The sequence below is a fragment of the Quercus lobata genome, chromosome 7, assembly GCF_001633185.2.
Source record: "Quercus lobata isolate SW786 chromosome 7, ValleyOak3.0 Primary Assembly, whole genome shotgun sequence".
NCBI classification, from domain to species: domain Eukaryota; kingdom Viridiplantae; phylum Streptophyta; class Magnoliopsida; order Fagales; family Fagaceae; genus Quercus; species Quercus lobata.
The window spans coordinates 46,472,426-46,495,390 of NC_044910.1; the positions used below are offsets into that span (position 1 = coordinate 46,472,426).

General features: G+C 40.2%; 3 protein-coding genes and 1 long non-coding RNA gene across 4 annotated transcripts; 1 reads left to right on the plus strand and 3 right to left on the minus strand.

Moving 5' to 3' along the window:
- Positions 1–3,462: 3,462 nt before the first annotated feature.
- LOC115953904 lies at positions 3,463–6,586 on the plus strand. Its single transcript, XR_004083797.1, has 3 exons — positions 3,463–3,990; positions 5,948–6,087; positions 6,187–6,586. It is a non-coding gene; the product is annotated as an uncharacterized LOC115953904 (long non-coding RNA).
- Positions 6,587–7,148: 562 nt separating this feature from the next.
- On the minus strand, positions 7,149–8,712 carry LOC115952125. The gene is made up of 3 exons (XM_031069204.1): positions 8,101–8,712; positions 7,770–8,001; positions 7,149–7,660 (listed from the first exon to the last, which is right to left on the minus strand). Exons 1-3 carry the CDS (start codon positions 8,710–8,712, stop codon positions 7,149–7,151), a joined length of 1,356 nt encoding a protein of 451 aa, XP_030925064.1.
- A 531-nt stretch (positions 8,713–9,243) lies between these two features.
- LOC115951338 lies at positions 9,244–10,604 on the minus strand. The gene is made up of 2 exons (XM_031068547.1): positions 10,124–10,604; positions 9,244–9,999 (listed from the first exon to the last, which is right to left on the minus strand). The coding sequence occupies exons 1-2, from the start codon at positions 10,445–10,447 to the stop codon at positions 9,334–9,336; spliced, it is 990 nt and encodes a 329-aa protein (XP_030924407.1). The 5' UTR covers positions 10,448–10,604; the 3' UTR covers positions 9,244–9,333.
- An 8,170-nt stretch (positions 10,605–18,774) lies between these two features.
- Positions 18,775–21,058, minus strand: LOC115952541 (exocyst complex component EXO70H1-like). Its single transcript, XM_031069708.1, has one exon. It carries the CDS (start codon positions 20,913–20,915, stop codon positions 18,990–18,992), a length of 1,926 nt encoding a protein of 641 aa, XP_030925568.1. The 5' UTR covers positions 20,916–21,058; the 3' UTR covers positions 18,775–18,989.
- Positions 21,059–22,965: the final 1,907 nt, after the last annotated feature.

Here is a 22,965-nt window from a genome sequence, read left to right on the forward strand (position 1 = left end):
TGGCTTTCTACTTGCCTTCTTATAGGAAGGGTAAAACGGAAGGTATTAAATTCATTCAGGTTTCTAAAAGAATCTGAAGAATAAAGATGTGTCTGTTCCACTTCCCCACCTCATCAGATGAGCCGTCGGACGTAAAGGAGCCTCGTAAAAGGGAAGTCATTAAAGGCGCGTCTTGGACAGCCAAACAGCAGGAGCGGGTCACGAGCAAACTAAAGGGATTACCTTGTAAACCGGTGAGTTTCCTGGACAGGTGGAAAACCGCCCACATTAATGCAGGGCTGAATTAAATAAGCCATACTAAAAGCCCGGGTTTACCAAAACCCTCCCTTCCAACCAAGAAGTCGGATAGCAGGGTTTTGAGGGGCTATTGTAGGGCCCAACAAATTTATAGGCCAGGCCCACTTGCTCATAGGGAGTCCAAAGACCCAAGCCGAAAAAGGTGATGGCCCTAGCTCAAAAATGTAAGGCAAAAATGGTCCGGAGAGGCAGCCAAGGACAGTCTAGTCCTCGGCAGACCCAAAGCTCCATTGAGAAGAGGGGTAAAAAAGAGATATAGGAACAAATTTGTAAGGAGATCTAAAATATCTTGGGGGAAGTTATCCTTACTACCCTTCCCAGATAAGACTCTACACCTGACAGAGTCGTATTCTTCAGCTTTATCAACCATCCCCCACAATTCTGGGGTTGGACTGATGGGACAAATGTCAGCCTTGTAAAGGTTGACCCTACACGTGGACGAAGGACAGCGAACGCAGGCTGGTATAAAAGAAGAAGTAAGTGAATCTGGTAAGGGGACTCCCATCCCACCCCCGAAAAAGAAAGACTACATGGGTGAGAACACCTCAACAACACTTGAGATCACAGAAAGAGACCCATCGTTGGGTAACCGGGGTAAGACCTTAATGGTTCTTGGATCAAGTCCGAGGAGTCCCATCCCATAGGATGCGACGCCGTAGGGCTTAAATGTTCATGCCTAACCCCTTTTTCCACATGGATTCCTCTAAAAACCAAGACCGGGCATCGCCCCGTGACCAACGGCTAGTTTTTCAAGCCCACTCTCTACAAATCATATTGTGAGGGATCTTTCATGTGCGAGCCCAACGTCATTATTGGGCCGCAATGGAATTGTGTCCTTACAATATCAAATACATTCATTGTCATATCAATTTGTAAATATTATATAGTAAAATGATAGGTACTATAGTGTGACAATGTGGATATTTGCAGATATTTGTAAATGTATGCATGTGTGGATATTTGCAGATATTTGTAAATAGGCATTGTAGCAGTTGTAGGCTATTGATATTTGTAGATATTTGTAAGTAGGTGTAAGGGTGTGCACAGGTGGTGCGTATAAAGCTGCAGGGGTGTGCGTGTGTAGGTGTGACAACTGTGTGTGTAAGGGTGTGTAGGGAGTGTGGAAGGTGGTGCGTATATAGCTGCGGAGGGGTGCGTGTATGCCTGCATGTGGGTGCGTGGGAGTGTGTAGTAACTAGACTATACTGCAAATAAATTGTACTACTATTGTGGGTTGTTAGTTGGTTGGGCCAGGGTGCCAAGTAGGTAGTTAGTTGGTTACATGGTGTAGTGCTTATAAGGAGAGGGTAAGGATTGTAAAGCTCATGGAGATAAGAATTTCATTGTTTCTTCCCCATTCTTTCTCTCTACCTTGTTCCTTCTTCCAATTATCAATTCTTCTTCCCATTCTTCCACTGAACTAGAATCTTATCATAAAATTGGTAGTAGTTTTGAAGTTTTATTTATTATGCTCTTAACGTGACACTAATCTAATTGTAAACTTGTAAACATACTAACACACTAATAGTGATTAGTTAACAAACTTTATCTATTGTCACGTTAGTTTGTAAACTTGTAACATAATTAATAGCAACTTTAGCGTTTTTCTTGTCAAAATTTTATTAATACTAAATAAATACTGTAAGGACACGTTTCGTGACGAACCTAACAGTATTGGATTCGCACGTAAAAAGGTCCAGACAATGTCATTTGTAGAGCATGGATTTGAAAGGCTAGGCCTTAGTCACCAGGCGGTGGGTTTTTCGGGATGTTCGTATATAGTTAAGTTTCCTTCACCCCTGGAGTCTTTCTCCTGGAGGTGGGCTGGGAGGCTCTGGTTTTTGGCCATTTTTCCCAGCCTCTTCTTTAGGTTACTTATTTTTCCTTTTATACTCGCATGCGTCCACTATCCTTCATCCATGTATAGGGTCAACCTTTCCAAGGCTAATACTTGTCCCATCAGTCCATACCCAAAGTCGTTGGGGGTGGTTGTAAAAGCCAAAGAATGCGGCTCTGTCAGGTTCAGAGCATTAAATGGCAGTAAAAACAGCTTTTCCTGGATATTTTAGATCTTTCTTCCAAGTTTCAGTCCTATACCGTTTTTACCCTTCTTTCTGAGGGGACTTTGGGTCTGCCGAGGACTGAACTGCCCTCGGCAGTATCCATAGGCTATCTTGTCGAGCTTGGGCCATAGCCTTCCTCGGCTTGGGCCTTTGGATTCTCCCCGGGTAGATGGGCCTGACCCATAAATCATTTGGGCCCCACAATAGCCCCTCAAAACCCTGCTATCCAACCTCTTGGTTGGAAAGGAGGGTTTTGGTAACACCGAGCCTTTATTATGGCCCAGTCAACTCGGCCTGTCAACAATGCTGGTGGCTCTTCATCTGCCCAGGAAATGCACCGGTCTATGAGACAGTTTTTTGATTTTGCACTTGATGCGTTCTTATCGTTTGGGTATCCAAAAACGCGCTTTTAATGACCTTTATTTACGAGACTACTTTAATTCGACGGTTTGTTTTGATGAGGTGGAGAAACGGAACCGGCATGTTTGTGTTTGCAGATTCCTTTGGAGATCTGAACCTATTAAATGTCTCCCGCTCCACCCTCTGTATAAGAAGGAAGGTAGGAGGTTATTGTTTTTGTAAAAGAGTCCCTTTTCATCCTTCTGAGATTTGAAATACTTGGCCTCCCCTAGAGTTTACTTTACCCATCAGTTTATACACTAAATCACAGTACATTCACCATAACAAATGATGAAGAAACCATACCCCTCCTCAAAGCGTCATGTTCTAATAAAACTCGAAATGGCTCGGTCAGGGCAAGGATGGCGGAGGCTTAAGATTCGTCTTACCTTCCTTTCAGCCAAAATCCGAAGCAGGGACTCGTCACATCGAACTTTCGATGTGACTAAGTCAAGAACACCCATCATCAGTACCAACCACGTTCTCATGAGCATACCTAATATGGCTCCAGTGTGTTGGGAGTCAGGATCGAGGCAGGGACTAAGGGCCTGTTTGGGTAAGGGATTTTCGTCACTCAATTTCCGTCACTCAATTTCCATCACTCATCACTCATCACTCATAACTCATCACTCATCACTCATCACTCATCACTCATTTTTTTACACTTGTTTGGCAACATCATTTTTATTTTCATCACTCAATTTTTTCACACTATTCATGGACCCCACAACTATTACTGTGTCAGACCACTTCTGTTTTGTTACCCGCGTACCATTTTCATCCCCCTTCAGTATTTCCCTTTTTCTAATTTCCCCTTCCCCTTCAGCCCTGTCTCTCTCCCAAAGCAGAAACCCAAACCCAAACCCAGAAAAATGTCTCAACCTCCCTCGCCTCGTCAGTACCATCATCACCGGTGAACAACGCCGAAGTGTCCGACGTGTACAGCGGCGCCATCTCGCCGTCGTGACCCATTTCCCAGCGGCGTTGACGAGGAAACCCAAACCCATTCAAATTTCTCAAGCTTTCTCACCTCGTCAGGACCATCACCACTCGCCAGTGAACAACATCGAACTCTCCGACGTGTACACGGCCTAGAATCTCCTCTGTCGTGACCGATTTCCCAGCGACGCCGACGAGCAACAACACCAACGTCACCCATTTCCCCATTTCGTCACGGACGATCTCCTCCGACCGAAGGCGGTGCTTCCCTCCCTCACTCAGCTCAGCTCAGGTATTCCTCTGTCGTGACCCATTTCCTTTTTAAATATGTTTGTTGCTGAAAGGGTTTTGTTTTCCTATTTGGTAGTTCTGCTAGTTGTGATCTTTGTATTTGATTAAAAGCTGGCAATGGGTATGGGTTTTTGTATTGAAAAAGCCCTTTGATCCTTGAACAATTTTTTTTGTCAATAATTTGCATAGATGTTCATATATTTCCATGTCTGCTTTTGTGTGAAAATTATGTTTTAGTGATATTATTTGTTACTCTAATTTTTACTTAGTACCGTAAATTTGTACTCGTTCTTAGGTAATTACATTGTGAAGTTTTTAAAATTCTATCCATTAATGGTGAAACAAATGGATTCGATTTTACCACATTATCAATAACTTAAATAGATAATAAAATAATGGTAATTAATATTTGTTTGAATGTTGATTATGTGACTAAATTCAATCTACTAATTTTACGTTGGATGGACAAAATTTTGATAACTTAATGGTATAATCAACCTAGGAACTCTAGAGGATCCTAATCCTCTTTGATGATTCATTTGTCTAGGAAAAAATTTTCCAGCAGCGCAAGTAGAATTTAGGCGTTTCTAAGATACATTCAAATTTATAGTTACAATGCCATTATGGCCAAATTATGATTACTTACTGTACCTTACATTTAAAATTGATCACTCATAGATAGGCTTATAAGAGGAGTGCCTCTTTTATTTAATTGTTTAACTGAAGCTAATAAACACATAATGCCATTGGCTTCCTGCTCAACTTCCCTAAAACAACACATTACAAAATTATGTGACAGCATGCTTCACTCGCCAAGGTCACAAATTGAAGAGAATGGGTTGATTTCCAATTGTCCTTTTGTATCATTTGAATTCTACAATCATGTAATGTACAGTAGGACCTCAATTAGGAAGATTTACGTTTGTAAAAATAAAAGCACAAGTTTCTCATGGAATTGTAGAATGTAGACACTTCTATAAACATAAATCAGGTAGCTTTTTTTTATTGATAACCAGAAAGTTATAAAACCAGATAGTGTTCCTGTTCCATAATGGATTTTGGAGAGGATAAATCTGTACTTACAGTCTGCATCTGTTTTGATCCAGTGCTCCTTGATCCCATTTGAATTGCTGCTGCTGAGTATAAACTGCGGTGGGTTAGACTTTTGAGACTCTTGTTAGGGAGTCCACTTTTGTATATTGGCACTAGTGTCACCTGGACATTTGTTTTAATCATGATTTTTCATTGTTTATATTAAGTGCACACCATTTTCATTCCTTGGTTTCATGATCATTTTGGGTTCTTTTGGGGCCATATTTAAGATATAAAGGCATGCATGTACAGAGGTCTTTTCTAGAGTGATTCTTTTATTAGGTATGTGAAGACTTTATCGTGCCCCTGCTTTCTTTCCAAGGTAGTGCACATCACTTCACAGTCTTTATAATCAACTGTAAAAATAGCAATTCTAAAACTGAAATATGAAGTCTTAGCTTATGGCCATTTGTAACTATCTTCTTATGATTTGTGTCAATTAGTCATAGCATTACCTAATTTGATAGTATCATTTACGTGGTTTAAACTTACTGGAAGATGTTAACAGAAAGGTTTGTGTAGCACAGGTCTTACCAATGACAAAGTCTTTTAGTGGTTCACTGCTATTTTGGCGGAACTTACGATGCATCCAGCCTAGTAACTGCAAAAGACATGCAAAGATGGACTTGTAGAATATTGTGACTAAACTCATGTAGTAACTGCAAAAGCTACTGCCTAGTAACTGCAGTAGCAATGTAGCATAAATCATATCTGTAATTGTTCAAATTATGAGTTGTTGACTATGTAATTCAGTAATTGTTCAAATTATATTTGTTTTGAGGCTAATTGAACATTAAATATACCTATAATATGTCTCCTGCCAGTGTGTTATTATTGGACTTATTGCATGTTTTTCATTTTCGCAGCCTGTAATATGTCTTCTGCCACTACTTATGAGTCCACTTCTAGTGGCCATATGTGTGATATGGATCGGTGTGTGGAAAGGACCTCCCTATCTATCCGTAATTTCGGTAGGAGGTTCTATGGATGTCAGCAGTGGTCGCCGGTTAGTATTACATGATTTTATTGTCGTTACATATTTGACTTGTCATATTCTTACAGTCTTTGCTAACCATCTTTTATATGCCTTCAATGTTGTATGTAGGACTCCGATCAGGCATGTAAATTTTTCAAATGGTTGGACAAGAACACATGTCCACGTGGCCGTGCAACAGCACCACTTGTCCATGAAAAGTTTGCCCAATATAAGGCCGAGGCCGTAGCTGCAAGAAATGAAAGGGATGAGGCTCATGCAAGGGAAGCAGAAGCACGGGAGCTTCTAAGGATAGCAAAGCGCAAGGCTAAAAAAACTAAGCTCGCACTCCGGACTGCTGAAGACAAGGTCTACAAGTATAGGCTAGCTTTATTTTTTTCTTGGACTATGGTTGGCATTTATTTTGTATTCTTTACTGCTTTTGGGGGCCATGGCCATACACAACTGTGTCTGCCATGACCCATTGACGATCACGTGTGTAATGTAAATATCTTTTATATTTAAGCTTTTTTTTTTTTTTTTTTTTGGACCATCTTTTTCTTTTCTTTTTTCAAATAAGAGTTTGATCAGCTATGTAGTTGTTGTGATCCAAAATTTTGCAATAGTGTATCCTGCTATATCTGTAGATTACTATATACTTAACCCAATGATGTGGGGAATGATGAGGTGATTTTATATAAATCTACGAACCTTGTATAAGTGAGGTATTAAACTGTCTTAAGATTATCAAGTGCACTTATTGGTTGGTAAAGAGTGCAAATCAACAAATAATACAAACACAAATCCAAGTCACAAAAAATGCATCACCCTTAAGAAGAACCAAGAACATCACCCTTAACAATAACAAAACATTCCAAATTACACACACACACAATACTTATAAACTAAAAGTACATAATATTCCAAATTACACAAACCCAAAATAGCACACTGATGACCCCCTACAATAGCAAAGCATTCCAAATTACACAGATACAAAATACTTATAAACCAAAAGTACATAATATTCCAAATTACACAAACCCAACATCATGCAGCGAAGGAAATGGTCAATTTCCATTTTCAATATATAATCATCTCACATTTCCACGAGCAACATAATCATTCCACATTATGTCAGTGATATTGTCCCTCAATTGGGCCATCGCTCTCTTTGATGCACTTGACATTTCTAGTACATGCCTTTGGGTTGCTGAGCTTGTTGATGCTCCAACATCTCCACCGCCTTCACCATTGGTCGCACTACCTTCGCCATCACTCTCTCCTATTGTTCTGAACAATTTATCTCTCCGATTGTTTATGCGTATGAAATTGTGTAGAGCACAGCACACAATAATCACGTACCGCTGCTTAATCGGCTTATAACTTGGCATTAAATTCAGAATGGGGAAACGGGCCTTTAGCACTCCAAAGGACCGCTCAATAACCATCCGTAAGGACAAATGCCTGTAGTTGTACAATTCTTTCTTTGATGTTATCCGTCTACCACTTGAGTTGAATTCTTGCACATGGTACCTAGTTGACTTGTGAGGGGGGAGAAAACTGGTGCCAATTGGTAGACCCGAATCCACTAAATAGTACGACCCTACACACACACACACACAGAACCAGCAAACACGTAATTAAGTTGTTCATAAACATTCTACTTAGACGTGGAGGAGAAAATAATATTAGTTAAAGTCACAGTATAGTACCTGTTGGTGGCCATGGGAATCCATGTTTCTGGTCGCTGATCGCTTCCTCGAAAACCCTTGAGTCATTTGCACTGCCCTCCCACCCACCATGGATAAATGTGAACTGCATGTCCATGTTACACACACACAGCACATTAGTTGTTATATGGCTCTTACGGTCCCTGTGTGCTTGAGTCTCATTCTTAGGAGGTCGGGCACTCACGTGCGTTCCATCAATTGCTCCAATACATCTCTACACATGAAAGTTTTCATTCATTTTAGTAAGCATATATCAAATATCATATTATTTTATTGTTATGTCCAATTATTTAAGTAAGAGAATGTTTTGTACCTCAAACCATGGCCAGTACTTGTTCACTTGAAGATGTTCAGGGAGGCTTGTGACATTCTGATCAGGTTTAATTAAATGCTTCGCGTAATGGTGGACAGCTCGCAATGTCTGACGAAAATGCCGGCACACGGTTTCTGTTGAGTGCTGAAACCTGTCGGCAACACATCTAAAGCGGGTGTTGTATCCAAGTACGTACAATAACATGGCCACGGCCTGAGTGGCATTCACCTCACCACGTCCGTCCCTCAAGTAACCATGTTGAGCCAACTCATCCACTAAATGTAAAAGTAATTCAGGTGTCATGCGGAACATCTCATAACAGTTCATAGCATTACCATCAGTGACCTCGTCCATATATGCCTTACCGGTCAACGTACTAGCACGCATTGGTTGTTTATCATAATGTCGCTGCATATACGTATACATCTCCCCAACTATAGGATTCACTAAATTAAACTCTGCCTCTTCTTCATGTTCGGAATCCAAATCACTCCAATCATCATCATCATCAACATCAAATTCACAGTCATTGCTGGAACCAACGTTGTTGAAGTATGCATCATTAAAGTCATACTCTTGGATCGCCCGCCACCAGTCATTTCCGGACGCCATAAGTCACCTATACGTTACCAGAAACACACTATTCAAATAGTCCTACTAATAACATCATCCATAGATTATAAAAAAACAAAAAAATAAATAAATAAAACAAGTATATCACGTAATATAAACAAATAATATAAATACCTAATTCAATCATTACCATAATAAACACCTAAAAATCAACACATCCAACATCCAAATATGTCACAAAGTATATCACGTAATATATTGGTATAATATAATCACCTAATTCAATCATCACCATAATAAACACCTAAAAATCAACACATCCAACATCCAAATATGTCACAAAGTATATCACGTAATATATTGGTATAATATAATCACCTAATTCAATCATCACCATAATAAATACCTAAAAATCAACACATCCAACATCCAAATCTGTCACATAATATAACACAAACCATACAAACATCCCAAGTTCATAAATAAGATAAATCTTCGTATTATCCATACGAAATACAAACCATACAAACATCTCAAGTTCATAAATAACATAAAAAAAAGTATTATCCATACGAAACATAATATAAATGTATCTAGAACAACCCAAATCCATACTACATAAAAACCAAATAGCTTAGACATAGGTGATACAATGCATCATCAATCCTCCTCCGGGTTTAGAATGTCCTCAATCCAAGATTTCCTCCTATGCTCCGGCATACACATAAACACTACCCTATTATCCTTTTGCTGCAAAACATTTGACATCTTGATGTAGGCCTTGTTACTCAAATCCGGATACATGTTCAGCACGTCCATTGCCTTCGTAAGTGAACAAGGATCACCCCCTACAACGGATTGAGCGAATTGGTCGGATGAACCGGTAGTCCTGCCAAGTTTACCACTATACCTACGTTCGGACATTGCGTTGTACTCCTTTAGGGCCGCAGTCATTTCACTCACCCTATCCGACTTCTTCGAGGTCTTCTTACCCTTGCCACTTACATCTTGCACAGGACGTTTTTCCGCCCTCCGGGTTACCTCCTCAACCTCAGCATCATCCACAGTTTGTGGGAAACTATCAAAGTTAGGAGTGTAACAGTCATCGTCCAACTGAGTGGGTGCACTTGCATCGGCATTGGCATTGGCATTGGCATTGGCATTGGCAATCTCTTCTTCTAGGGCACGCTCTTCGTCACTATTCAGGGGAGGAGTGTTTGAGGAGATTTGGAGGTTTCCAGTCGCAGTACTAGTGGCGAACAACTGCTGCAATGATGGGTAGTCTGGGCATCCCTGTTTCCTTAAGTTAGCTGCACCACGATTGGCCTGCAATATCCTTGGAAACATCAGCACATTGATCATAGCAATTCATATATTACCAACTTGGAGGCAAATTGCATAAATAAATAATTGCAATAGGTTTATAATTAATAAACAAAAGTAAACATACCGCAATCACATTCTGCCACACCTCGTCAGAACAAGTAACTGTTTGGGTCTGCTCGTCCCACCCCAACCCCGTGTGTCTTAGCAATTGGCTCCATTTGCGTTGTTTGAGTCGGAGCCTATTGTGCTTCTGTTGCACTTGCTTAAACACAAAGTCTTTCCCGGTCCTTCGATTAAGTTCAGCTGTAATTGATGCCCATGTAGGACCCTTAAACACACCGCTTGGCATGTTACCCTTAAGCTGTTCCTCCAACATGATCTCAATAAAAGTATGCTCTACATGTGGAGGCCACTTTTTCTCATCTGCCTCTTGTGATTCATGTGCCATCTATTTGAAATATCTCACGTGGTAAGCTCATGATAGATAATTTTAACAATTGATTAATAGGACTATAGGATTCATGTACCATGTAGAATTAAAGAGTCCAAAATGTAAAAAACATTCCACAGTTAAATCAACATGGATAAGAAAAAGCATACTCGAAATGTAAGAAATAGTGGCAATATATAAGAAATAGCTTAGACAAAATATATAAATACTTCATCGAGGTTTACCACATATATTGTGTACTTTAGGTATACAAAAGATGGAACCCATAACAAATACAACTAAGTTAGTGCATGGCTAAGTACATGGTAACCCATAACAAAGTACGCTACTGAACATAATGGGAACAAAATATGTTAGCAGTATAACAAAAAGGACATGCACTACATTAGTTCGACTACACATCCACCTCTTACTGAGGCGGGTCATCGGACAATCGGTCTGGAGAGGACACAGGGGAAACATTAGGCCCAAGAGCTCTGGTACGGTCTACCATTAATCTTTTATAAGCACGTCGAGTATGCTTCCACATCCTCTTTATCCGCCTCATAGTAAAGGCCTTCCCCAAGCAGGCATTAATAAAGTTTGTGATCTCCTCCCACACTTGCTCATTGGCACGATAACGACGCATATTCCCACAAACTATGTGTCCAAGTACGGAGTCACACAATGCGGTCTCACAATTGGCATCCCATGTTCTCAAGTCCGCAGCCATCTTAAAGAACAACAGATACATCTCATACACAATTATATCACAAGTACAATAAAGATATCCCAGTATTTTTAGAGGAACAAATATTGAGCATAGGATCCATATTAATATGTATATATGACTAAAGTGGCACACAGTATATATTGTTTAGAGTCAACAGGAACAATAAAATAAAATGGGTCAAACAATGGAAAACTAGACCATACTCAGTTTAAAAGACTAGACCATACTCTGTCTCCTTTCAACATGGAAAACTTAATCCAGAAATCGATTAGAGTGACATACAGTATATATTGTTCAAAGTTAGAGTAATTAATGAAAAGAGAGAGAACAATCAAAAAATGGGTCAAACAAACAATAATGGAAAAAACAATGAAATTTTATATATAAAAGTTTACAAATTTATCACTCAATTTCAAACACTAGACTATACTGTCTCTTCTCAACATGGAAAACTTAACCCAGAAACTGATTAGTGTGGCACATAGACAGTATATATTGTTGAGAGTGAGAATAATTCATGAAAACAGAGAGAACAACCAAAAAATGGGTCAAACAAACAATAATGAAAGAACAAGAAATGGAAGTATATATATGTAAATGAAGAATTGAATCCTACTGGTAAAACCAGTAGGAGTGATGGGTGCTTGAAAAACTTGTAATATCCCTCACATTTCTAATTTAAAAAAAAAAACAAAATTCAACCATAACTAATGCACAATTCGGCACTCTTAACCAACCCAACAAAATATAGATGAGTCAAATTTTAAAGAACTTGAAAAAATAAAATTCTCACTCTAGTCCCACATTAATCAGTTTATGGTAAAAATGAAATTCCACGACATGACGTTATTGGGTATATGAAAATTGAAGCGATTCTGGCTGTGGGTTTTGATGACAACGCCTGTGCCATTGTTTCTTTGAGTTGGTGTGTGTGCTTTGTGTGTCTTGCTAATGAAATATGGCAAGTTTTTCGCGTGATAAATAGAAGCTAACATCCAGAATATCCAGAGCAATTTACACACAAACAAACATATTGGTATAATAATAATAATAATTATTATAATAAAAAAGAACATTTTAAAGTTGAGTTATGAGTGACAAAGGCATAGGACACTATCATAAAAATTAAAATCATCTAGTTTAACACCAGTGCCCTGTTTGACGAATCTGGTATGGCCACCAATACATCACCATAACCATGGTTTCATGATTTCAACTGAACTTCTTACCGAAAACCCATAACCATTGAAGCAAAACAACAACCACGGTTTCAATCATTCAACTAAAATGGATACCCAAACATCAAACAAAGAAAAAAAAATAAAAAACTACAAACCCATAACCATTGAAGCAGAACACGCATATCCACGGTTTCAAACTCAAATAAAATGCTTACCCAAACATCAAACAAAGAAAAAAAAAAAGAAAAAAACTGGAAACCCATAACCATTGAAGCAAACCCAGATCTATGGTTTCAATAAATCATACAAAATGCTTACCCAAACATCAAACAACGAAAAAAACGGAAAAAAAAAAAAAAAAAAAAGAAACCAGCGAAGCAAACAGAGAAGCATTTCGTTACCATGGCTGGTGGCGCGGTTGGCTGAGCTTGGAGCGGTGAACTTGTGCGTGAAGAGGTCAAGCCAGTGAGAGCTTCTTGGAATGGAGATGCTCTGCTTTACTGAAATGAAGAGATGAAGTGAAGAGAGGAGCTGATATGACTGAAGAGCGGTTGGAGACACCCTCTGAAAAGGAGCGCACCACGTGATTTCTTCTGACTGTGGGACCGGGTAAGTAGATTTATTTACAAAAATACCATTGAGTTATGAGTTATGGAAACTGAAAGCAGCCAAAATGTGTTTTCAGTTTCCATAACTCATAACTCAAAAATCAGAGAATTGAGTTATGGAAACAGAGTTATGGAAACAGAGTTATCGTTTGGCCAAACAACCTTTTTACTATGGGTCCCACCATTTTTGAGTTATGAGTTATGGAAACTGAGAATTGAGTTGTGGAAATTACTTAACCAAACAGGCTCTAAGTGTCTCTGCTTCTTCCTCTCTTCGTTCACTGGTGCTATCCTCCGTCTCCCTTTCTTAGTCTTCCCAGCACCAGATCCATCCTGGTGCTTTCACTTCTCCCTCTTTTACTCCTTTTTCTTTCTTTTCATCTCTTCTCTCTTCTTCTCCTCCTTCTTTACTCATGTCCTCCATCTTCTTCATTCATCTCCTACATCTTCTTCATTGATTTCTTCCTTACTATTTCCTTCTCCTTCATCTTTTTCCAAAGAAGGTTCTTCTCCTAATATGAGCAACATTGAGGCAGAGATTGGAGAGACTTTTGAAGACGAGTTTAAAAGGTGCCTGACCGTTTACTTATCTGTACTGCGGATGTTAGTGTTGCTTCGGCGGCTCACCTTTTGTATAGGCTTGTTTAAGCCCCTTTTTGTACGTTGTAATAATTTTTCATATTAATAAAAATTGTTGTTTATTTCATTTCGCATGTTATGTCTCTATGTTTTTATAAATTTGCAAGCGCTGCTCGGCACAATAATATAGCATCTAAATCAATGACGACTAAGACCAAAATACTTGATAATAAAAAGATGTCGCCATAACTCTAATAGAAGTGCTTGGCACAATAAGGCCGACCCGTGAGAAGTAATACTTACCCCGAAGTAGCCGAGGAGAGAACCGAAGGCTTGATGCCGTGTGAGAAATAACCATCCGAGGACATATCACCCGCCAAATGAATAGCCCTCTTAGGCTACTGAATACTGGGGCGTTCCACCCCCTTCCTTACACCTTTGTTGGCCTTAGCCTTTTACGGTGTTTAAGCCGTGGCTGAAGTAACTTGGCATTTTTATCAAGTAGCCAATCTTACGAAACTCAAAAATTTTTTTTTTTTTTTTTATCCAAGTAGTTGGTTCCCCCACTGGCTTGGGTCCGAGGACCATACAAGGCCTTGGTTCAGTTTATCCATTTCCTCAGGTATCTGACAAGTTGCCGAGCAGGAGGTTGTCCTCGGCAACGGTTATTCCTCGGCGTGGGCCGTAGTCCGTGGACCCCCATGCAGAACGGGCCTGGGCCGCGATTTTACTAAGCCCACAAATTAGGAGGCATTTCTGTAGTCTTTGGTCATGCGGTACTTTTTGGCGTCCCAGTGTTCGAGGTGCGCCTTCGCGAGACTCCTTTAATCTTATGGTTGCAGATGGCATTGGAAATCGAGCCGGAGACATTTTGTCTGTAGCGTTCCTTGGGACGCTGCGTGAATTAAATGCCACCTCCTTATCTTTTAAATAAATAGGAGAGAAAGTTGCTTTACTTTCGCACAAATCCTTCAGTCTCCTCTCCTAGTACATCATGTTTGAGGCGAGGATTGGGGCAAAGGAACTCTCTCCGCCACAAAGGCGCCATGTCCTCCTGAGACTCCAGATAGTGAGGTACGGGCAAAGGAAGCATAAATTCAAGAGAATATTCCAGTCTGACAGAGGGGAAAAGGTGTTTCTCCCTCTTTTAGTCAAAATCCGAAGCAGGTTCTGTTTATGCCAGAATTTTGGTGTGTCAGAAGAAAGATTCTCCGCCCCCAGCGCCTCTGCCTTGTCGCAGGCAAATTTTTGGTGAAGGCTCCTCAGCTTCCGGCTCCCTGCATCTTTCCCTCAGCAGTGTGAGGCTTAAGTCGGGTTCTTTTGCTGCCTGAGTTATGGGCGTACAAAAGCATTGAGGAGGAATAAGGTCTCGAGGCAGTAGCCAACTTCTCCTCTGTGCTACCTCCTCGGCTTTATCTTCACTCTCTTGTATTTTTCGTTACTTACGTAGTTAGCTTCAATGTAAGCTTTGTTTCAGTTTTTTATTGTACACTGTACTGTTCCTTTGTCTTAATAAAATATGTGTCTATTTCTCTATACATACCTTTCTTCTTCGTAACAACTACTTTATGCATGAATATTAAATGTAAGCTTGCCCTTAATGATATTCCAGGCAGAAAAATGCCTTAACACAGATTCCTACTGGTTTAAACTCACAAATATTATCAAGTATAACAAGGTTAATCCTCAATAAATTAAACTCTTGGAACTAACCGGGATAATCGCTGAGTGCTGCGCGATGCATGCTAGAGCAATGTCCGGGAACGATAAACTCTAAATAATTCGTCCGAGAGGGTAGCCGAGTAGCGAGGGACTTTGGTTGTGCTTTTGGGTAATATATTGCACCGTACCGCATCAACCCCTTTGATACTGGGGATCCGAGGGTAGACCGAGGAATCCATGCAATCAAGGTATTAACCCATCTGTTAACGAGGAGCTCTCTTCGGATGGATTTTGAGGTTTATGTGCCATAGTTTTTTTTTTTTTTTAAAATAGTTGGTTCCTCATCCAAGTGGTTGGTTTCCCCATAGGCTTGAGTCCGAGGACCATGCAATGCCCTGGTTCTGTCCAAAACCTAGTTTTCCTCATCCAAGTAGTTGGTTTCCCCATAGGCTTGAGTCCGAGGACCATGCAATGCCCTGTTCTGTCCAAAACCTAGTTTTCCTCATCCAAGTAGTTGGTTTCCCCATAGGCTTGAGTCCGTGGACCATGCAATGCCCTGGTTCTGTCCAAAACTAGTTTTCCTCATCCAAGTAGTTGGTTTCCCATAGGCTTGAGTCCGAGGACCATGCAAATGTCCAAAACCTAGGACCATAGGCTGTCCAAAACCTAGTTTTCCCATCCAGGCTTGAGTCCGTGGGCAACCTGATTCTGTCCAAAACCTAGTTTCCTCATCCAAGTAGTTGGTTTCCCCATAGGCTTGAGTCCGTGGACCATGCAATGCCCTGGTTCTGTCCAAAAACTAGTTTCCTCATCCAAGTAGTTGGTTTCCCCATAGGCTTGAGTCCGAGGACCATGCAATGCCTTGGTTCTGTCCAAACCTAGTTTTCCTCATCCAAGTAGTTGGTTTCCCCATAGGCTTGAGTCCGTGGACCATGCAATGCCCTGGTTCTGTCCAAAACCTAGTTTTCCTCATCCAAGTAGTTGGTTTCCCCATAGGCTTGAGTCCGAGGACCATGCAATACCCTGGTTTTGTCTAAAACCTAGTTTTTCTCATCCAAGTAGTTGGTTTCCCCATAGGCTTGAGTCCGTGGACCATGTAATGCCCTAGTTCTGTCCAAAACCTAGTTTTCCTCATCCAAGTAGTTGGTTTCCCCATAGGCTTGAGTCCGAGGACTATGCAATGCCCTGGTTCTGTCCAAAACCTAGTTTTCTTTGGCACTGAAACTTGGTTTTAAGGGAGTTAGCTCCTCGGCCAAGCCCCTAGAATTATTCGTGCGATTAACGCTGACAAACGTAGCCCCTAATCAAGAAGCATAGCCCCTAACGGAACTTTACGCTGAAACTCTATAACCAATTGTTAGAAATAAAAGAGGAACTATTTCGACCTACCGACTATGCCAACACACAAGCCTTTCCCACAGACGGCGCCAATTGTAAGGACACGTTTCATGACGAACCTAACAATATTGGATTCGCACGTAAAAAGGCCCAGACAATGTCATTTGTAGAGCGTGAGTTTGAAAAGCTAGACCTTAGTCACCAGGCGGTGCGTTTTTCGGGATGTTCGTATATAGTTAAGTTTCCTTCACCCCTGGAGTCTTTCTCCTGGAGGTGGGCTGGGAGGCTCTGGTTTTTGGCCATTTTTCCCAGCCTCTTCTTTAGGTTACTTATTTTTCCTTTTATATTCGCCTACGTCCACTATCCTTCATCCACGTATAGGGTCAACCTTTCCAAGGCTGATACTTGTCCCATCAGTCCATACCCAAAGTCGTTGGGGGTGGTTGTAAAAGCCAAAGAATGCGGCTCTGTCAGGTTCAGAGCATTAAATGGCAGTAAAAGCAGCTTTCCCTGGATATTTTAAATCTTTCTTCCAAGTTTCAGTCCTATACCGTTTTTACCCTTCTTTCTGGGGGGACTTTGCGTCTGCCGAGGACTGAACTGCTCTCAGCGGTATCCATAGGCTATCTTGTCGAGCTTGGGCCATAACCTTCCTCGGCTTGGGCCTTTGGATTCTCCCCGGATAGATGGGCCTGACCCATTAATCATTTGGGCCCCACAAATACTAATTTGCATTTAATAAAAGAAAATCAATTATACTTGGCCCCGCCTAAAGTAAATTCTTGGGCCCGTTCTTAACTTGGGAGAGTTCCTCGAATTTTTCTTTAGTTGACATCGAGTTGGTCAGGCTCCACCCATCAAAGGTGACCAGCCATAAATTTATATATCATCATCAATGATGATGAATAACTTTTAAAGTGAAATTTTATAATTATCACTAACTTGAATTTGATCATCCATGCAATCAGGATTTGAGCCGTAAGTTCGGTCAGCTGTTCCAAAAATAAATACTAAAATATAAGCGAACTTCACCATTTTTCTTTGGTTTGGTTTTTACTCAAGTGTTTGGTGGAAGGATTATTAATAATAATTAACAAATTAAGCAAGCCCGGGAAAAATACGGGCTACATGTTTGTTTAATATTTCAACAGTATCGCATCACATATACTAGCTGTTTCAACAACATGACATCACACATAAATATAGCGATCACTCATTCTGCCTTACTTTTTACAACTTGATCTGAAGTAGGAGAAGGTTTAGGGACACAAACTTTGCCATAATTTGTTAAAGTAGTCAATCACAAGAGGGTAAAGAAAACAAAAACACGATAAAAATATGTGAAAGTTATTGTTTATCGCTCACAGTTTCAAGTTTCAACCACTTCGATAAATTATAGTATGTACTTATTTTTTAACCCGCACTTATGTTTAACTTATGTCCGGATTAGGTACTACAAGACTACAGTATGAAAAGAGAGAGTTTGAGAATCTAAGAGCAACCACACTAGCTCATGGATAGTCTTCTAAAATACAAAAAGTGCTCAATTTTACACATTTTAACCCCAAAACCTCCCACATCAGTCTTTGTAAAAATGTTTAAATATGCACAATGGTCTTACAAATGAACAGTAATCGTGTATATATACACAGTTATTGTTCACCGTGTAAATAATTTCTTTATTCTTTTTTTCCCTCTCCTCTCTTCACCTCACTCTCTTTTCCTTTCTCTCTCCTTTCACGGTTACTGTTCACAATGTTAAAAAATGAATATTTTATTTGAATAAATGTGTATAATAGGCAAACTAATGTGGGTGTTTTGTAAAAATAGGTGTATAAAATAGAAAAAATAGGTTTTAGATGTGAAAAATGGAAAAAATTTTGTACATACTGATGTAGATGCTGCTTGTTTGGTGAGTGAGTTCAAACTCACATTTTCACATTTTAAACAACATTATACATATTTCTACAGACTTTTTCACTCACACGTATTTCAAAAAATTCCAAACAATAATTTTCAAACTACCCTACCAAACACCTCTTAAATGAGATACAGAAAATCTGAAATAACACTTTCCTAAAAACGCAGGTATAAAAAATTGAAAAGGGTTTTTTTTTTTTTTTTTTTGTGAGAATGAATTGAAAAGGGATATAAGTACATAACGATGTTAGACAAAAGTACAAAACATAGCCTAAAAAGTCGTAGTATAAACTGATTATTCAAACGGTACTTTTACACAAAAGGAAAAACTATGAACAACATGTACATCTTTATATATAATCGAGTAAAAAAAGTCAAAATTTGGCTCTCAAAACAAAAAATCGCCAACTAAGCCCAAAAACTGTTTGATATTGTTGTTAAAACAACCATTTTTAGTATTCAAATAATAATAATATATCTAACAAGTATTTTCACAGAAAATTGAACAACAATATTTAACCATTACTACCGAACAGCCCTTAACCTCTAGACCACGAATGTCGTTGATGAGACGAGGAATACGAAGAAGAAACACTTGTACTCCCCGAGTTATTGTTGTTCCCAAAGAAAAGGTCCGACAAGTAATTCCCCACATCCTCAGGAGCAAATCTGACAATTAACCCAACATTGCGCTCTCCAACAACATTAGACCTGTGAGCGTCGTAGAATTCCCGATAACTTGGGACAATCTTTCTTGCTAATGAGACTTTCATTTCGTCTCGGAGTTTCGGGTCCGATACGACAAACGAGCTCTGTTTCCTACAAGTTTCGTCGAAGCTCGAATTGAATTTCCTGAAAATTTCCTTCGCCTGAGCTGGAGTAATCGTGGCAGTTGGATTTTCCGGCAGCGTTGCAATCACTGGGCCCCACGCTAATCTCTCGTAATTCGCGGCGAATAGTTTCATTTTTTCTTCGTGCTTTGCGATCCAATCCTCGCCGAGAAGGTACTTCAAGTTCGAGGTTTGGACTTTGGAGACAACGTGGTTAAGGTTATTGGCTAAGAATATGTACGAGAGACAAACGTCTTTGTGATGTTCTACTTTGCCGTCGAGTTTGCAGAGAAGTACGACGATTAACCAAGCCATGCGCATGGAAATCGCCGGTGCCGGAGAGTCATCGGTGGATGGACTTTCGAAGTAAGATTCCGGTAACGATGATCTCGGCGGCGGAGGCCAGTCGGCGAAAATGTCTGCGAGGATGTTACTGTAATCGGCGAGGAGAGAGAGGTAGTTCATGGTGGTGAGAGTCAGAGTGTGAACACCGCCGCCACCGTGGATTTTCGACTTCGACGAGTCCTTTTGCATTGTTGACTCGAACTCCGATAGCATTGAGCGGACCGTGTCGCTGAGCTTGTTCAGCGAGTTGAGAGCTTGAGCTCGAACGGTGACGGTTGATTCGAATGAGAAGATGGAATCGATTTCGATCCAGTTGGTTGAAATCGCTGTGTACATGTCGAGCACACGGAAAATTTTCTCAGGATGAGATTTCTTGCTCTTAGCTACGAGTTCGGGGAATCCGAAGAGAAGAGTAGCTCCTTCTTTGGAAATCTCAGTGAAACAAGATTCTCTGATCGAGTCTGAGGAAGCGAAAACATGGTCGCAGAGGATTCTCTCTCCGTTGAAAAGAGTTGCCATCGAAACTTTCACTGCCTCCAACCAATCCTTGATTCTGCGATCGAGAACTTCCCAGTCCATCTTATTGATTTGTGAGGAGCTAATTTTTTCAACACCAAGTCGATAAATGCCTTCGTCGATAATCGATTTTCTGATAATTTTGTATATACTGATACACTCTTTGGCGTAACCAGAAGAGATCATACACTCAGCTATGGATCTCAAGTCAGTCATAGCTATGGAAGAAACTTCTTCGACTTCATCGATTGAATCGCCTACGTTGCGCACTTCATCATCGTGTGAGACTGAGCCACCATCGTCGAAATCAGAAATGCTTGATCGAGCGGAGGCGCGTGAGGATCGAGCGGAGACTGATTCGGGGTCCAAGTGAGCTCGATTCATGGAAAGGATTTGATAGAACTCCTTCTGGAGTCTCTTCATGGCTATCTGCATAAGGTTCTGTGCGTGCACGAGCTTCTCCGAGGTCGAGTTCTCGGTGACCAAGGCGTGCATGGATTTCTGAAGATCGTTCACGCACCTGATGAATTGCATGGCTTCACTTTTGCTCTCGTAGAACAAAGATGTGACTTTTGCATAAGTGGAGGTTTCTGGGTTCCACTTGTTTATCAAAACCGTGGCCGCTTCGATGCTCTGCTCGATCAATGACTCCGAAAAGCTGCGTCGAGGAGTACCTGTTGAAATTGAGTTTCTTGCAGGCGAAGAATATCGAGACATAGAGAAAGATGAAGTTTTGGAGTTGAAGCAAATACTCCTCATTCCTTTTCTAGGCATTTTTAAGACCTTGGAGTGAATATGAGTGCTTGTTTGTGTTTGGGTGTGATGGGTGTGATAGATAAATACTTGAGCTCTGTGACGGTGTGTGAGAAAAGGTATATCACCGTACAGAGCTAAAGATTTATTTCTAGTTCTTAGTGTCTTTGTTTATGGTAAATTGTGAGTTGGAACATTGTTGTGGGGGTATATATAGACAAACGAACAACGCCGTTGCTTGGCCGATAGTCAAAAAAAAGAAAGAAAGAAACATGTATACCGTATAGGCCTTAGAGAAGAACGTGGGGTATTGACTTTTTAAACTGTACAAGGAGTCACGTAAATTGAGTAATTGACTCTTACACGTTCCACGCGTACGGTTGTATTTGTGTGCGTCTCTCAGAGAAGCTGGGACTTTGAAATTTGCTAAAAGTAAAAAGATATTAAATTCTAGAAAGATATTAATAAGTGAATATTATATTAACATTTTACTTAAAATTCAATATATCTTACCACATTTAATAATATATCGATAGATTCTCAATTTGGTTGAATTTATATATGGGTATTAAAATTGATTAAGTGTAATTGTGTTTATTCTTAAATATGTGATAAGATAATGTGACATATTGGCATTAGAGAGGTAAAAATATGGGTTTTACAGTACATCCTTATAGAATTTAATCTCAAAGTAAAACCTAAGGAAATATCAAAATAGTAAGAGGTGGAAATATTTTTGAATAAAATTGATGAGAGAAAATAGATTTGCCTGTGTGTAACGACACCCAACTGTTCCGTTTTCTAGTGATACATAAAAAAAAAATTCTGGATTGGGTATTATAAAAATACTAATACTATCAAGTCAAAAAAAATTATCAATTTTCTAAAATAAATAAAAACTATCAAGTCAAAAAGGATAAATTGAACCCTTCAAAGGAGGATAAATTGAAATAAATATCATTGGAGGTATAAATCTCTTGATAACTTATCCTTACGTGCACTTGATAGTTTTGAAAGATTATTGTGGGGCCAAAGAAATTGTGACCCTGACTCATTTTACCTTAGGGCCCAAGGCCCGAACTGAGGTGGGATATAGCCGAGGACATACAATAAAAGTCCAAGTAGCCTTGAGACATAGCCGAGGATGACTCTGTCCTCGGCATCCCCAAGGCCCTCCTAAAGGAAAGGGTCAGAACGGTATAAGAAGAGTTTTGGGAAAAACCTAAAATATCCGCGTTGATAGAGGAAGGACCCCTAGATAATATGGCAACAAATGACAAAGAAAAAGCTGTCATTACTGCCATTGAATACTCTGCATCAGATAGAGCAATGTTTTTCAGTTTTTACAACCACCCCCAACCACTTTGAGTATGGGCTGATGGGACAAGTATCAGTCCTAGAAAGTCGAACCTACACATGGACGTTGGGTGAGGGGTGCAGGCTAATATAAAAGGAGAAGTAAGCAATCCAGAAAAGAAACTGGGAAAAAAAGGCTAAGAACTAGAGCCTCCTAGGTCGTACCGAGGAGAAAAACTTCTCGAGTGAACATAGTTTATTTCCGTATGAACACCAAGACTAACCATCGTCCGGTGACCAAGGCCTAGCCTTTCAAACCCACACTCTACAAATTATATTGTTTGGGTCCCTAACGTGCGAACCCAATATCATTTTGGGGTCGTTACAAATTAAGTCGTTACAAATTAAGTCCTTACAATTGGCGCCGTCTGTGGGGAAGGCTTGTGTGCTGGCACAGGCGGTGGGTCGAGAAAGTCCCCCCGTCACTTCCAATAGCCCGTTGTAGTGCCCTAACATAAAGTTCTATTAGGGGCTACGATTTCTATTAGGGGCTACGCTTCGAAACGTCAGTAGCATGGATGGTTCTAGGGGCTTGGCCGAGGGGCTAATCCCCCCAAACCAATGTCCCACACCTAGGCCGAGGGGCTGATCTCCCCAAACTTAAAGAAAAATCTAAGTTTTAGACAGAATCAAGGTATTGCATGGTCCTCGGACTCAAACCTATAGGGAAACCAACTACTTAAAAAGCTAAGTTTTGGACAGAATCAAAGTATTG

What these genes read in the sequence shown, in the direction of transcription:
- LOC115952125 (XM_031069204.1), bottom strand. Translation starts at nt 8,712, where the DNA reads ATGGCGTCCGGAAATGACTGGTGGCGGGCGATCCAAGAGTATGACTTT. An exon ending in AGTACTGGCCATGGTTTGAG is followed by an intron (nt 8,002 to 8,100) that starts GTACAAAACATT and finishes TTTCATGTGTAG; the next exon opens with AGATGTATTGGAGCAATTGA. An exon ending in ATTCCCATGGCCACCAACAG is followed by an intron (nt 7,661 to 7,769) that starts GTACTATACTGT and finishes GTGTGTGTGTAG; the next exon opens with GGTCGTACTATTTAGTGGAT.
- LOC115951338 (XM_031068547.1), bottom strand. Translation starts at nt 10,447, where the DNA reads ATGGCACATGAATCACAAGAGGCAGATGAGAAAAAGTGGCCTCCACAT. An exon ending in TGTGGCAGAATGTGATTGCG is followed by an intron (nt 10,000 to 10,123) that starts GTATGTTTACTT and finishes AGGATATTGCAG; the next exon opens with GCCAATCGTGGTGCAGCTAA.
- LOC115952541 (XM_031069708.1), bottom strand. Translation starts at nt 20,915, where the DNA reads ATGCCTAGAAAAGGAATGAGGAGTATTTGCTTCAACTCCAAAACTTCA.